Source organism: Bufo gargarizans, chromosome 3 (genome assembly GCF_014858855.1).
Source record: "Bufo gargarizans isolate SCDJY-AF-19 chromosome 3, ASM1485885v1, whole genome shotgun sequence".
NCBI classification, from domain to species: domain Eukaryota; kingdom Metazoa; phylum Chordata; class Amphibia; order Anura; family Bufonidae; genus Bufo; species Bufo gargarizans.
This window is the reverse complement of record NC_058082.1, coordinates 49,701,320-49,718,341: the sequence shown is the minus strand read 5'-3', so window position 1 is coordinate 49,718,341 and position 17,022 is coordinate 49,701,320. Positions and strand designations below refer to the sequence as shown.

Sequence of the window (17,022 nt, the reverse complement as noted above, 5' to 3'; positions counted from 1 at the left end):
ATGGGAAGGACTTGAAATATGTCTTTCCTGTTGGAATCCATCAATTAGCTTGGCGAAGAATGTTTTATCAATATATATATATATATATAAAAGCAATTATTAAATGCTATGCTAAATTATGAGTCATGATTCTTCTGCAGGTAGAATGAAGCCTCACAAAATTCTAAGACTACATCTCAATATGGAGATGATCAATTAATTTAATTATTTATTTATTCGCAATCTAGATGGTATATTTTCACCCACACTATTAAATTAGTCTTAATAAAATAAAATATCATTTTCTGTGTCTCTTACCAAGTCCTAGTAGAAATCTCACTTCTGCTCCTAGGAAAGCTGGGTGGTCCATCATAGCTCATCTAACCATGGCTTTCATCCTGATAGACCCCTCTAGAGAGCTCAACTTGTCTCCTTCTCCTCCTTTTCTGTGTGTGTCTTTGTCTCCCCCCTGTGTATGGTTTATGATCACAAACTTATCAGTTAGACACACCTTCCTAGTTTGGAACTTTCCAATCATAGTCGGATGGGCGTGATCATTGATAAAAAATGTGACATCGTAACCTTAACCAGAATGCACTTTTGCTACTGTTGTAATGTCACCTACTCATACCTAGGTGGCACTGCTGTGTAAGCTATTTGCATCATAGTATAAAGGGTTAACTTATGTAAGTCTGAATAAAACGTATTCTATACATTTTGACCTTAAAAGCTTTAATTCAAAGCTATAGGGATTAATTCTGACACTTGTAGCAATTAGAGACAGAACTTTAGGAGTCTCTCTGAATGTTTCTCACACTATTTATGGATCATAAATAACTTCAATTTCTTTGTTTTCTCAGAAATATCAGTACCTCCTCTTGTCACACCAAAAGATGTGATTCATGGTTACAAAACACCCATCTTCACAGACACTCTTTTAGAGACGAATATTCTCCTAATGAGAAATATATATAATATACTGGATACATGTCTTCTTAACATATAACAATATAATATAAAGTAATATATATATGTCCTACTGATTGTCTTATGCTAAGGACTAAGGCTCATTAAATAAATACATGAATATTATATATTTTGCTTCATTAATAAATACCTAATTGTATAGGTAATAATCACCAGCTGCATAGAGCTTATCTTTATCTCCCGTCATAAATTTAAAAGTAGACAAGGAGGCCTCTTCTCAGACTGGTACATTCACGAGAAGAATAACACTAAAAAGTAGAAACCTTTGTGTGACCTTACTTTGGCCTTCTCAAGACATACAAAATTGTAACTATAGTCGAGCATGGCTCTTAAAGGCAATGCTCATTCATCTTGACTAGAATGAATTGGATATCAATGCATTTACCTATGAAAAGGCACAACACTGCCCTCATTATACTGTTTTTGAACTGCAAGGAGTCAGGGAGCTTTCCAAAATCTGCTCCTCCTAGAAGACTTCTGCTGCAGGAGGGAACAACGTTCCGCTCACTGCTTCATGTCTGGTTCCTTGGACTCTCAATTCAACTCCCCACAGCTTCCTGCAACTCCTCCCTTGGTAGGAAACAGGACTAGCTCACTTCTGCCTAAAAGTAGGAAGAATGGGATGGTAAGTTCCATTCTGTCCAAAGGTACTCTCTGCTAGTGATGGATGAACAACGGCTGGGACATTCACTTTAATGGCAGGCGAACCTGAAAAACCTTCAGGTCATATTTTTAGCCAGAAAACACTTACTAGAAGTACACAAATAGTCCCACAACATGTACAGTGATATACCAGAGGGGGATCATTGGCAAAAATTCCCACAAAATATAAGTATTTTAATTAGGGGCCATTTTTATGCGTATTAAAGGGAAACTCTCAAAACTGTGCCCTGTTGGAGCATAGAATTTTTTTATTTTTGGCCACGGGAGTACGGTCCCCAACAATTAGGCATTCACCTCACAGAAAAGAACTTGTGATTATGTGGCTGGAGGTACATTAGGCGGTCACTGGATAAAAATGGCACTGTCTACAGGTATATCACAGCCGTTGCAATTAGTTGTTCCGATACCGTTTGTCCCTCTATGTAGCTGCAGTATCGCAGCAGAACCGCACACAACTGCTGCACTGTACAAATGTGCAATAATATACTTTCTATGTTAGAAAGTATATTATAAGTATATCACACTCCTCTTTATATCACACCTATCGATAGCACACCTATACCAGTCCTTAAAAGGACTTTTGTGGCCCTATTAGCTAGTGTTTGGTGTCCCTAACAGCCTGTCCCTGCTCCACACAGCAACCTCTCCCTACACTGGCAAAATACTGAATGTAAAATGGCGGCCAGATCAGGTTTATTGATAAGGTAGGGGGTATGTCCATGTGCTGAAATGTCTCAATTGGCTGTCCTGTTCTATCTGATGGATGTGTCATAGGTCAAAGTTCGGTGCAATGCAAAAGAATATGGTGCCCGCGAACATAGCCATATGTTCAAATGTTCGGTGGATCGCGAACGCTCAAAGTTCACTGCGAACTGACTGCCGGGCGAACCGCAAGCCCATCACACACTGTGACCTGCTGGACAACCAGGCACATTACATGTAATAACAGTTGTATAACAATATTATTAAGGCACAGTATCAGAGGACCTGGAATGAAATACATAGATGACATTCTTTGCTAGCCATTAGAGACAGTAGCTAGGTGTAGGAATGGTAGTGCCCCCTCTGCGGTACTACACTTACATTGTGGCCTAGGAATGAGATGAACCCAACGGTTCTTTAAAATAAACCTTAAATGGAATTAATTTGTATCTAAATGGTTTTTCTAGTCCCTCTTTCCAGGTTGAGAGGCGGCGGTGCTTGTACTTGGCCTCTCTCTGTTATAGATTATGGGAGATATATATGGAAACAGTCATAAACAAGAGACCTCTTATCAGAATCTATTATTAATATGGGAAAAAGTTGAATTTGAGTATTATGGTGAAATGTTGGCCGGGACATACAGCAATGTTCCTGCTAGATTATCCATTCGTCCTATTTCTATCTATGGATCATTAGATGGTAAAATGATCAAAATATCAAACTCTCGAAAAACCCCTTGAAGATTCTGGTTACTATGCTTTTTATTTTCTATAATACGGGATTAGTTATTATCTATATGTTTAATGATTTAGCAGGATCCGGTATTGTATGTACTGCCCTCTCTATAACATCTCTTCTACACCAGCCCTCTGTAATGTTCATGTGTCACATGGGACAAACTACAGGAGTGTTTTCTGATTTTTGCCTCTTCTCCTCTGTCTTCACTATAGGACGATATGACGAGGTCTTCAACTCCGATGTCCTCAAAAAGTGAGATCAGCATCCACAACTTATGCTGAGGTATTTTCTATAGATATTCAGTTGTGAAGACTTCTATAAAATGTTATAGTTACCTACTGTTCTGTGTCTGGAAGAAGCAGCCATGATTTTCTAATCTCATACACGTTGTATCCCACATAAGTCATTTACGTTTCTTCTTTATCCTTCCCTTACTAATACTGACACCATACTCAGAAATGGTCATTTTTATATCATATTCTTTCATCTTGCCTTCACAGATTATGACACAATTCCCAGAGCTGCCAGGACAATGGTTTGAATGTAGAGTGGAGGTTAGATTTATTGTGTCTTGCATCTTACTTGTTCGGGTACTTTCACACTTGCGTTGTTTGATTCCGGCAGGTAGTTCAGTTGCCTGATCAGGAAAACTGTGCGCAAACGCATGTCATTTGCAGACTGATCATCATCCTGGTCAATCGGACAAATGCGTTGCAATACGGGATCCGGTGTCTTCTGGAAAAACGGATCCGATGTTTATTATTTTTCAAATTTTTAAAAGGTCTACGCACGCGCTGACCTGGAAAACAGATCAGTTTTACCGGAACACTTGATACTGGATCTGGCATTAATACATTTCAATGGAAATTAATGACGGGCATTCAGGCAAGTGAACCGGAATTTTGGCCGGAGAAAATACCTCAGCATGCGGCGGTATTTTCTCCGTCCAAATACCGTAAAAGTGACTGAACTGAAGACATCCTGATGCATACTGAACGGATTGCTTTCCATTCAGAATGCATTGGGACAGAAGTTTTTTTTACAGTATTGGGCCCCTAGGACAGAACTCAATACCGGAAAAGTTTAACGCTAGTGTGAAAGTACCCTTATGTATATATGTTATAGATTTTGTTATCTTTATTCTGTTTGAAACAAGAATATTAGGCCCCATTCCCAGTTGAGTTTGGAATCCGGTAGCCTAAACCGGCTGAGTATGAAGCTACCGGAGCTCACCAAACCCGGCATTGCCTGGTATGACTGTGTATCACTGGATCTTCATTGACTATAATGGGATCCAGCAGAGATTTGGACACTTTCCAGCATATATGCCATAAATCGACCAGACAAAATCTCGGGCATCTGGCAGTATACAGTCGTTTACGACAATGCCAGATACTGTGAGCTCCGGTAGCCTGATCGTCAGATGGATCAGGCAACCAGATTCACGTAACTGTAAACGTGGCCTTACTAATAGAATAAGTGATCCTACTAACTGAGGAAAAACCCTACTTATGTTCTTAGATGGTAGCCCCACAACTTTCTTCTTCTAAGTAATGTTCCCACCTGAAGTGTTCTATAGATTTCATATCCTCCAAGAACAGACTATAAGAATCTGCTTCCACTTTTATTTTTTTTACTAAACAAAAATTTCACAAATATAAATGTAAAAAATAATTCCTTATAGAATTAGCAGAACATGAAATGCCGGTCATAGTGAACACCACTTTATAACTGATAAGAATTATCTTCTAAGAAGAGGCTCAAGGGATTTACCAGACCCCCGTATGTGTCTGTGTTATTAAAGGGAGAAGATCTGATGTAAAACTTTTATACTTATGGATTACACTCACCGCTAATTTTATTTCAGGTTCCCCCAAAAGCAACATCCCAGCTCTCACAGTTTTACATCTCTGAGGTATCTCTATTTATCGATCTAATATCTATTAATATATCTAACTATCTGTCTATCTATCTCTCTGTCTGCCTATTTCTATCTATGGATCATTAGATGGTGAAATTATCAACAGCAAACTCTCAAAAAAAAACTTTAAGATCCTGGTTACTATGTTTATTATTTTCTATAATACGGGATTAGTTATTATCTATATGTTTAACTATTTAGCAGGATGCGGTATTGTATGTACTGCCCTCTCTATAACATCTCTTCTACACCAGCTCTCTGTAATGTTCATGTGTCACATGTGACAAACTACAGGAGTGTTTTATGATTTTTGCCTCTTCTCCTCTGTCTTCACTATAGGACGATATGACGAGGTCTTCAACTCCGATGTCCTCAAAAAGTGAGACCAGCATCCACAATTATGCTGAGGTATTTTCTATAGATATTCAGTTGTGAAGACTTCTATAAAATGTTATAGTTACCTACTGTTCTGTGTCTGGAAGAAGCAGCCATGATTTTCTAATCTCATACACGTTGTATCCCACATAAGTCATTTACGTTTCTTCTTTATCCTTCCCTTACTAATACTGACACCATACTCAGAAATGGTCATTTTTATATCATATTCTTTCATCTTGCCTTCACAGATTATGACACAATTCCCAGAGCTGCCAGGACAATGGTTTGAATGTAGAGTGGAGGTTAGATTTATTGTGTCTTGCATCTTACTTGTTAGGGTACTTTCACACTTGCGTTGTTTGATTCCGGCAGGTAGTTCAGTTGCCTGATCAGGAAAACTGTGCGCAAACACATGTCATTTGCAGACTGATCATCAGTCAGACAAATACATTGCAATACGGGATCTGTTTTTCCGGCGTCATCCGGTAAACAGATCCGGTATTTATTATTTTTTTAAAATTTTTGAAGGTCTGCGCATGCCAGACCAGAAAAAATCTCGGGCATCTGGCAGTATACAGTCGTATCCGACAATGCCAGATACTGTGAGCTCCGGTAGCCTGATCGTCAGATGGATCAGGCTACCAGATTCACGTAACTGTGAACGTGGCCTTACTAATAGAATAGGTGATCCTACTAACTGAAGAAAAACCCTACTTATGTTCTTAGATGGTAGCCCCACAACTCTCTTCTTCTAAGTAATGTTCCCACCCGAAGTGTTCTATAGATGTGTGGATAGATTTCATATCCTCCAAGAACAGACTATAAGAATCTGCTTTCACCTTTTTTTTTTTTTTTTTGTTACTAAACTGAAATTTCACAAATATAAATGTAAGAAATCATTCCTTATAGAATTAGCAGAACATGAAATGCCGGTCATAGTGAAAACCACTTTATAACTGATAAGAATTATCTTCTAAGAAGGGGCTCAAGGGATTTACCAGACCCCCGTATGTGTCTGTGTTATTAAAGGCTGGAGAAGATTTGATGTAAAACGTTTATACTTATGGATTACACTCACCGCTAATTTTATTTCAGGTTCCCCCAAAAGCAACATCCCAGCTCTCACAGTTTTACATCTCTGAGGTATCTCTATTTTTCGATCTAATATCTATCAATATATCTATCTGTCTATCTATCTCTCTGTCTGCCTTAGACTATTCTGGTTTTTATTTGCTCCTATTTTCATGTCTGACCTTCAATACTAGAGATGAGTTGAACTTAATGTTTTTTTTTAAAATAAACCTATGGAATTAATGCATATCTAAATGGTTTTCCAACTCTAGTCCCTCTTTCCAGGTTGAGAGGCGGCTGTGCTTGTATTTGTTCACTCTCTATTATAAGTTATGGGAGATATGGAAACAGTCATAAACCAGAGACCTCTTATAAGAATCTATTGTTAATATGTGGAAAAAGTTGCATTAGAGTATTATGGAGAAATATTATTATTATCTATTATCCATTAGTCCTTCTTCTTTCTATGGATCATTAGATGGTAAAATGGTAAATCTCCGGTTCCCTCTTCTGATCTGTACTTTCCTAACCTGTGTTTTATTAGGAGAACATTAGAAGACCTGGCTCTGTAGGGCCTGGGAATAAAATCTGCTCTATATGTACACTGGGAAACAGAAAAGACGACCCAGGGTGTCCCAGGGAGGGGTGAAGGACAATGCCCACCCAATATGACCACAAAGGACACCTTTAAAGGGTAACTCGGCACAAGCTCCCGAGTACAACAGCAGAAACACAAGGAAATGTAGCTCATAGTACCAGAATATAAAAATATATATTTTATTAGGACATAATTAAAATTACATGCATGAAAGAAAGAAACCAGTAAATGTGATGCCATTAACAGGATAAAATAAGAGCAGAGGACAGAAAAGAACGAGCGCCACCCTGGGGAAACACATGGGTCAAAAATACAGTATATCAATAAATCATAGGGAAATACTGGGAACAGTGCCCAACCTATGAGAATGAACAGTAAAATTGATGTATATAGGTGAGACAGTGGTCAGCATAAGCACCCCCACATGGCAGTAGGAAATGGTATGTTAAACAATTAAGATAAAGGTAAACAACAGACCAACCATAAAGACCTGGTGTGGTAGGCACCAAGGTCGTGTTTGCCAAGAAGGGAGTGACAAGAGGACCGGAGCTCACCTAACAAGGACCGTGTGCTGAATTACCCAATTACACTGCCCCATATAGTAATTTCCCCCACATTGCCCCATATAGTAATTTCCCCCACATTGCCCCATATAGTAATTTCCCCCACACTTCCACCATATAGTAATTTCTCCTACACTGCCCCATATAGTATTTTCCGCAACACTGCCACCATATAGTAATTTCCCTCATACTGTCCCCACAAAGTAATTTGCCCTAAGACTGCCCCCCCATGTAGTAGTTTGCCCCTACAAAGAAATTTGTCCCCAGACTGCCCCCAAATATAAATTTGCCCCCAGGCTGCCCCCACATAGTAATTTCCCACACACTGCCCATAAAGTAATTTCCCACACACTGCCCCATACGGTAGTTTGCCCCCACACTGCCTGCCATAAAGTAGTTTGACCACACACTGCCCCCACAAAGTAATTTGTCCCCAGACTGCAGCCACAAAGTAAGTTTCCCCCTACACTGCCCCATGAAGAAATTTGCCCCCACACGGCCCCCATCAATGAAATTTCCCTCACACAGCCCCTCATTAAGTAATTTACCACCACACTGCCCCCATTAAGTAATTTGCCCACACACTGCCCCATTAAGTAATTTGCCCACACACTGCCCCATTAAGTAATTTGCCCACACACTGCCCCATTAGGTAATTTTCCTCCACACTGCCCCCTTTAAGTAATTTTCCTCCACACTGCCCCCATTAAGTAATTTTCCTCCACACTGCGCCCATTAAGTAATTTTCCCCATGTAATCATTTGCCCGCCACTGTCCCTGCATTAATATAACCTCCTCTGCCCCCCCAAAGTTGACACACACACACAAAAAAGATAACTAAACTCTAATACTTAACTGTGTCCGTGATAGTAAGGCACCTGTGCGTACATCAAAGCCCTGCACCCCGGCACAGGCACGCGATGACATCATCGCGCGTGATAAAGTCATCACGCGCGCCTGCGTCTGGCTTTTACCCTACTAGGCCTGAAGCCTATGAAATGAAGAGAAGGAGCATCCCTCGGCGCAAGGAACCAACCAATGGCAGATGATGAATCCAAATTCTGGCGGCTTTGCCCTTTGGTTTTCTCCCAGATGGTGGAAAAAATCTCCTGGGTTGAAGCCTATGGCGATTATAGGCAACACAGTATGTGTGCATTCGGGTGGGTGTTTGGCCCCCCAGCGATGCTGGGCCCAGGGCTGCCGAACCCGAAAACACCCCTATTATAATCCGCCATTGACTGTAACCTCCTCTTAGGCCAGTGACGTTATGCTGTGAGGAGGCCGCAGAACTCACTGGAGTGTAGCTGCCTCTTCAAACATTTGGCCAGTGGAGGTGCTGGGATTTGGACCCCCACTGACCAGATAGTGAGGGACTATCGGATACGCTATCAATACTGAACTCGAAAAACCCTTTTAAGATACTGGTTAGGAACTTTTCATTATTCAACCCAGTACTAGGTTAGGTATCATTTATATGTTTAATGGTTTAGCAGGATCCTGGTATTGTATGTACTGCCCTCTCTATAACATCTCTTCGACACCAGCTCTCCTTAATGTTCATGTGCCACATGGGACAAATTACAGGAGTGTTTTCTGATTTTTGCCTTTTCTCCTCTGTGTTCACTATAGGACGATATGACGAGGTCTTCACCTCTGATGTCCACATCAAGTGAGAGCAGCATGGAGGAATATGCTGAGGTATTTTCTATAGATATTCAGTTGTGAAGACTTCTACAAAATGTTATAGTTACCTACTATACTGCTTCTAGAAAAAGCAGCCATGTTTTTCGATTGTCATATAAGTTAGCTCCAAGTTATTTCCCATTTAAAGGGGCTGTGCAGAGGTTTTATATTGATGATCTATCCTCAGGATACAGTAGGTCATCAATATCTGATTGGAGGGGGCCCTACACCAGGCATCCCATCCCATCATCTGTTTGAAGAGGTGGCGGTGCTCCATGCAAACACTACTTCTTCTTCTGCATTACACCGCCCGTCATCTTGGAAGTCTCAGAGACGCAGTACGGTTACAAGTACACAATACATTCACTTGAATGGAGTGAGTACTTGTAATTACACTGCTCTGCTGTTGCAAGGGAAACAATTCACTGAGTAATGAAGACGTAGTTGCGCTCAAATGGAGCAACACCTCCTCTTCAAACAGCTGATTGACGCGCTATCTTCTGAAATAGTCTCTATGTGATTGACAGCTGATTCAGGGGGGTCAGACACATCGGTGCAGAGCCCTTAGTGGTCAGGCAAGATCATAGTCAAGGACAGGCCAAGGTCAGGGCAGTCAGAGTATGTGCCTAATGGTAAAAGGTCTGAGATCATTGTATGCAGAGAAGGATCAATACAGAAGTAAGGCATGGATCAGGTCAGGCAGTAGAGGGTCAGTAAAGGTTAAGGTCAGACAGTAGAGGGTCATATTGAAATAAACAGGCAGAGGTCGGTACACATGCAGACAACAGCGACAGCACACCTTTTCAGGAATTTAGTAACAAGCTATTGAACCCGTTGCTCAGGCACACTGCCACAGGGGAAGGTGCCTTAAGTTCCCTTAGGTAGCAAGCATAGGCTGGAGCAGATTAGGGTGAGTGCATGCTGGCCTTTGAAGAGCTAAAGGGGAGTGTGTGACCACCCTATGGCCACAGAATGAGAGGCCAGGCCAGCCAGCACAAGCCTAGTCAGGGGGGAGTTCAAACCTCCTGGAAGCCAAAACACGGGAACGGTGGGTTGAGCAGCAGTGGCCACAGGCCGTCACTTTAACAATTATAATTCATGATTACCACCATCATCAACACATGACCTGAATGACATCCATGAGGTATGTACAAAACTAACAAGTCTATGTTCACATACTGGCCTTTATTCACTTGACAGAGACCATTTAGCCTAATTTTGGGCAGTAAGTGGTAATAATGTACATTTTTAACTATGTAAGAAAGCACAGTAGACTGCAGCTTACTTTAGAGTGCACCTTTCTCCTTTTACCCCTTTATATAATGGAAAATCTGGGCCTTAAGTTAAATTTTCTTGTAAAAAATGTAATATTTATTGTTCACAGCCAAATATGTCTAAATTCTGTTAAACGCTTGTTGGGTAAAAGTGCTCACTACACTCCTTGAAAATTCCATTGGGAATGTTGTTTCTAAAATGGGGTCATTTTTGGCGGGTTTCTACTATCGGGGTGCCTCAGGGTCTCTTCAAATGCAACATGCACCCAAAAACCATTCCAGCAAAATCTGCTTTCCAAAAGCACAAGGCGCTCTTTCCCTTCTGAGCCTTGTGGTGTGCCCGTACAGCATTTTATGACCATATATTGGGTGTTGCTGTATTCAATAGCAATTTCATGACAAAGTATTTTATTCTACTGTTACCCCTTGTGAAAGTGAAAATTCTGGGGCTAAAGCAGCATTTTTTTGGAAAAAATAAATTTTTTAATTTTTAACAGTCAAGTGTTTCTAAATGCTATGAAACGTCGGTGGGGTCAAAGCACTCACTACACCCTTCAGTAAATTCCTTGAGGGGTGTACTTTCCAAAATGGGGTCAAATTTTCGGGGTACCTCAGGTTCTCTTCAAATGTGACATGGTACAAGGAAAGCAGTACACAAAAATCTGCCATTAAAAAAACTCATGGTGCTCTTTCCTTTATCAGCCCTGAGGTTTAATGTCCCATCAATCTTTGCTTTACTTGCTCTGTTAGATTTATTTCAAGCTGGCAGCTCATGTATTTTTATTTTTCTGCTACAGCTCTCTTTCTGAGACATAGATCAGTGGGTGTGTCCTTTAAGTAACGTGTCATTTTTAGGTGTGTCCTTTTTGCTGCAGTTCTCTGCTTGTAACTTTTACAGATTCTAACACTAGATATTGCTTGTGACAAATGAAGGATTGAACTGAGAATGTGCAACCATGCTTATCCAGCTCAAAAGAGGACGTGTACATTACTATACAGATTAAACACTAGGGGGCACCATTAGCACATAGAACAATGCCCCCTTATAATGTGCACCAGTACAAAAATACTCCCATTAATGTCCGACAATAAAAAAACATACCCCCCTTCCTTTCAGACCCCCTATATCATACCTCAAATTAGATCCTCAAATCGCCATATCAGATCCTCAGACCCCCATATCAGATGCTTAGACCCCCATATCAGATGCTCAGACCCCCATATCAGATCCTCAGACCCCCCTATATCAGATCCTCAGACCCCCATATCAGATCCTAAGACCCCCATATCAGATGCTTAGACCCCCATATCAGATGCTTAGACCCCCATATCGGATGCTCAGACCCCCATATCGGATGCTATCCATGTCCAGCGGTCTCTCCTGCAGTCCCTGCTCACTGGCCTCCTCCAGCCCGCGCTGCACTGTCACCTGGCTGAGTACGATGTCAGGTCATAGTGAGCGCTGAAGATGTTCATAGGACAGTGCAGAGCGGTCCGGAGGAGACCAGAGAAGAGGGGTGAGTACAGCTCTCACAGCGCTTCACTCCCCTGCTTCCTGCAGACTAGTGAGCTCACTAGTATTCACTTGACGCATTGGCCTTATAAAGTGAAATATACGGTAATTAGCAGAGCTCCACTGGCAGACTGGAGACGGTTGCAATTGTGACGGTTGCGACATCTATAGCTACACCACAGGATCTACCGTATGTTTTGCTTTATAAGATGCACTGGACTATATGCCGCACCCCAGTTTACACAACAGAAAATGATACCACCCCCCCCCCCCCCCGACTAATTCTTGACTCAACCCCTTTCCTCCAGTCGGAAGTGTAACTTGATCAGCATGCACTTTCTATTATACTGTCTTCTTATGCGACACAAGGGTCTTTGGGCCCCCTCAGGCTCCAGGGCCCGGTAGCCACTGCTACCTCTGCACCCCCTATAGCTACGCCCCTGCACACATACACACACACTTACTCACTTAGCACCTTCAGTAAAAACTCCCATCTCCCTACACCAGTGCTGGCTGTACAATCTTCCTGCTCTGGCTCCTCTCATTGATGACATCATCAAAGGCCCTTAAGCTGTACTGGAGTTCTCATGTCCTCTCAGCGCAGGACCTTCCTCCCGAGCACTGAACGATCCTGCTGTGCTCGGTATCGGCTGGAAGAGAGAGGCGAGTACAGGACCATCCCATGCTGAACCGGCTGCACAGGAACCATGTCCGCCCCTGAAGCACATCACAGTTAGCTCTATCTGTATTCCTAGTAACAGGCTCTGGGTGAGGTATAGACTCTGCTCACACTCAGGCTGTGGTGACTTCTGGCTGACTATCCTCCAGGTGTGGAGTATACAGCAGTAAACGGCTTCACATGGCCATTACACATATGTCCTACCTTCCCAGCTTACCAACAATTTCCATAAGTATTGTCCACAACACAGACGCCTTCAGCTGCCAAGTGCACATGTAACAGGTCAGCCAGTGTCATAGGTGCAAAACTGCTGACAGATGCCCTTTATAACAGCTCAGGGAAGATGGCCGCCTCATAATCATGTTTTTTATTCAAGACCCTGATCTAGTCCCCTATGAAAGGAAGTAATATACATACATATATAAAGCTACAGCATATCCAGACCAGCCTGAGACTAGATGCTGTATACTGCAATATAAACATAATGCTGATACACTGTATAACCATGCTATTTATTACAGGCTATGGTTGTCCAAGAGCAATATCCGCCAGCAGAACTGCAGTATGACGTCATAACCATTGATCTGACCTGCCAATGCAGATTGTCATTCAGACCTTTACGGCATCTGTTTAATGGGATCAGGTCCGGGTGTAGGAGAGCTGCTAAAAGAATAAGACGAGCTCTCCACCTCACCCCCAACTGAAGAAGACACCAGCATGAAGTAGGAGAGTCCAAGGTCAGCGCAATCTCCTCCATCTCTGCACTCACCACATTTTCCAGGCAGATTGCTTATAGCATTATTGAAGATTCTTTCTGGTACCCGAGGTCTCACTTCCCACTTTGACTCTCAAAAACAGCAATCTATCAAAATATAACAAGTGTCTCTATTGTCAAGCTGCCACCTTATAATATTATAGAAAAGGTGGCCATGCTGCTGCCCATAAGAGCATGGTGACCCCCAAGTGTCAGGCTTATCACTAAGCAGCCCCCCCTATAATATAGAAAGGGAGACCATGCTGCTGACCACTAGAGCATGGTGACCCCCAGCTGCCAGGCTTATCACTAAGCTGCCCCCCTATAATATAGAAAGGGAGACCATGCTGCTGACCACAAGAGCACGGTGACCCCCAGCTGCCAGGCTTATCACTAAGCTGCCCCCCCCCTATAATATTATAGAAAGGGAGACCATGCTGCTGACCACTAGAGCATGGTGACCCCCAGCTGCCAGGCTTATCACTAAGCTGCCCCCCTATAATATTATAAAAAGGGAGACCATGCTGCTGACCACTAGAGCACGGTGACCCCCAGCTGCCAGGCTTATCACTAAGCTGCCCCCCTATAATATAGAAAGGGAGACCATGCTGCTGACCACTAGAGCATGGTGACCTCCAGCTGCCAGGCTTATCACTAAGCTGCCCCCCCCTATAATATTATAGAAAGGAAGACCATGCTGCTGACCACTAGAGCACAGTGACCCCAGCTGTCAGGCTTATCACTAAGCTGCCCCCCCCCCCCCCCCTATAATATAGAAAGGGAGACCATGCTGCTGACCACTAGAGCACGGTGACCCCCAGCTGCCAGGCTTATCACTAAGCTGCCCCCCTATAATATAGAAAGGGAGACCATGCTGCTGACCACTAGAGCATGGTGACCCCCAAGTGCCAGGCTTATCACTAAGCTGCCACCCTATAATATAGAAAGGGAGACCATGCTGCTGACCACTAGAGCATGGTGACCCCCAGCTGCCAGGCTTATCACTAAGCTGCCCCTCTATAATATAGAAAGGGAGACCATGCTGCTGACCACTAGAGCACGGTGACCCCCAGCTGCCAGGCTTATCACTAAGCTGCCACCTAAACTTATCTGCTATTACACCCAGTAATATGCTTATACTGTCATAGCCCAAAAAATGTAGAAGAGGAGTTTTATTTTCCCTATAGTTACCATTTAAGGCTAAGTTCATACTGAGGCATGACTTTAACCCCTTCCTGCTGCTCCAATGTAAAATTTTGCCGGCAGTGGGGGGTTTAAAGAGGGCACCATAGCCAATGGGTGCCTCCTGTTTTAAACAGATTACAGTCAAGACTAATGTATGTGATCGACAATAATACCGAACGCATACACTTAACCCCTTAGATGCCGTGGTCTGATATGATCATCTGGGAGGTCAAAAACCAGGCGCACGCAACTCCTGGCCATGCACCAGCTCCCTCCAGTGAGGATCGGGGAAGTCCGAGTGTGCGTGCGACAACCTCCGTATTGCTAAGTGATACTAGGCTGCCACACATTTATTCCTATGGAGAGCCTGCATTTAGACCATTTTCTATGCCTAAAACAGGCATAGAAAATGATGAATGAGACAGGCCTGCTGGCCGACCCCTTCCACATAACGCCCACTTTTTTAGACGTGACCTGAGCAGGGAAAAGTCGCAGATTGCGGTGCAAGTAACTTTTGCGCCACAATCTGTGCCAGAAATACACCCAATATAGGCATATTTCTGGATAATAAATGACCCCCATAGTGTAATCTCCATAGAGTCCAGTGCTAATGAAGTCTATGAGAGAAGCAATATAATGATTGCTTGTTAAGGTTCCCTAGGGGAACTATTAAAAAGTAAAAAAAAATAATATATATACATATGTGGTATCACCATAATCGCACTGACTCAGAGAATGAAAGTAACAGGTCAGCTTTACCGCACAGTGAACACTGTAAAAACTATTTTTTTACTTATAATTGTGCCCCATTTAGAATTTTTATCCCGCTTTCCACTACAACCGTAAATGGTGCCATTAGAAAGCACAACTTGTCCTTCAAAAGTCAAGCTCTCATACGGCTATGCGAATGGAAAAGTTAAAAAGTTATGGCTTTGGGAAAGCTGGGAGTAAAAAAAAGAAAAAAATGAAAATCGCCTGGTCCTGAGGGTTGTCCAACTTTTACTAAGCGATGGTCTTTCCTCTGTATAGGCTATCGCTAGCTGATTGATGGCGGTCTGGCACCCCACACCCCTGCCATTCAGCTTTGTAGTGGACAGAGCTTGTCACTGTAGCACTATTTCCATTGACTTCAATGGGAGCACCCTCCCTCTACAGTTGACAGAGCGGTGTATTTCTTCTGCCAACTTCCAGCACCAGAGCTACAACCAAACAACTAATTGGCAGAAGTTTGGGGCATCGGACCACTGACAATCAAGTAGTGGTGCCCTATCCTGAAGATAGTCCATCACTTAGTAAAAGCTTCATAATCCCTTCAGTTCTAAGGCCATGATGCCAAATTTATACCAGAGCCCTGCATCTACCATACACCATAATAGTGCAGCAGTTTTTCATGGCATGGGCACTTTTGGGCTCTCTCAGACACCAGGGCCTGTGTGTGACTGCAACCTCTCCGCCATGATAGTGAATTTCCTGGGTTTACACTGGTATTATAACATGTGCGCCATTTCTGACTTGTCCTGTAACAGAAAATCCAATCTTTGAAAGTAAATATATTATTATTACTATTAATTATAAATATTATAATATTTTCAATGAAATACAATATCCTGTCTTTTGCAGACATTGGAACATCTGAATGTGGCACCAGTGACGGCTGACATGCTCGATGCTCCACCCTATATATGTAAGTGTCATAGTAAATACCAACGTATAGAAATTGTGTCCCCTAATGTCATCCTAAAGGCTCTGATAGAGACTGATATCACACACAAGGCTGTAGGGAAGTCAAATTACCCAATGTCTTACCTGTCCGGGACCTGAATATCACAACTTTGATTTGGCTGCTTCACTGAATTTCACAAAGAAATTTGATTCGTGATGATTTACTTCTTCACAAAGCGCATTTCTTTGTACGTTGGGGGCGGAATCACAGGAAACGGCGATCGCACTGTTCCCTGTCATTGAACCCCTTTAGATGCCGCATTCATTACCGATTGCGGCCTCTGAGGCTACAATTTAGGCCTTTCAGGGGTTAATAAGGGTAAAAAATAAATAAAAAAAATTACCTTATCCATTTACTTGTGTGGAAAGCCGTTGCGGCCATCTTGATTGAAAACAACACGTGAACTCTCAAGAGGTGACATCAGGATGTCATCACGCTGGCCAGGCATGATTTTGCATGGTTTTTACAATCAAGATGGCTGTGATGGCAAATGGATGAGATGAGGCATGTTTTTTTTTTTTTTACCACCATTTAAGGCTACTTTCACACTAGCGTTCGGGCGGATCCGTTCTGAACGGATCCGCTCATAATAATGCAGACGGAGGCTCCGT

At 42.5% G+C, this 17,022-nt stretch overlaps 1 protein-coding gene across 1 annotated transcript in view; it reads left to right on the top strand.

The window, feature by feature from the left end:
* The window catches only part of LOC122931359, a 62,299-nt gene that overhangs the window by 8,578 nt on the left and 36,699 nt on the right, over nucleotides 1-17,022 (top strand). The window contains exons 6-11 of the mRNA XM_044285423.1: nucleotides 3,282-3,321; nucleotides 3,570-3,604; nucleotides 4,937-4,984; nucleotides 5,330-5,398; nucleotides 5,617-5,670; nucleotides 6,464-6,511. Of these exons, the coding sequence (XP_044141358.1) occupies nucleotides 3,282-3,321; nucleotides 3,570-3,604; nucleotides 4,937-4,984; nucleotides 5,330-5,398; nucleotides 5,617-5,670; nucleotides 6,464-6,511 (294 nt within the window). The remainder of the gene's footprint in view (nucleotides 1-3,281; nucleotides 3,322-3,569; nucleotides 3,605-4,936; nucleotides 4,985-5,329; nucleotides 5,399-5,616; nucleotides 5,671-6,463; nucleotides 6,512-17,022) is intronic.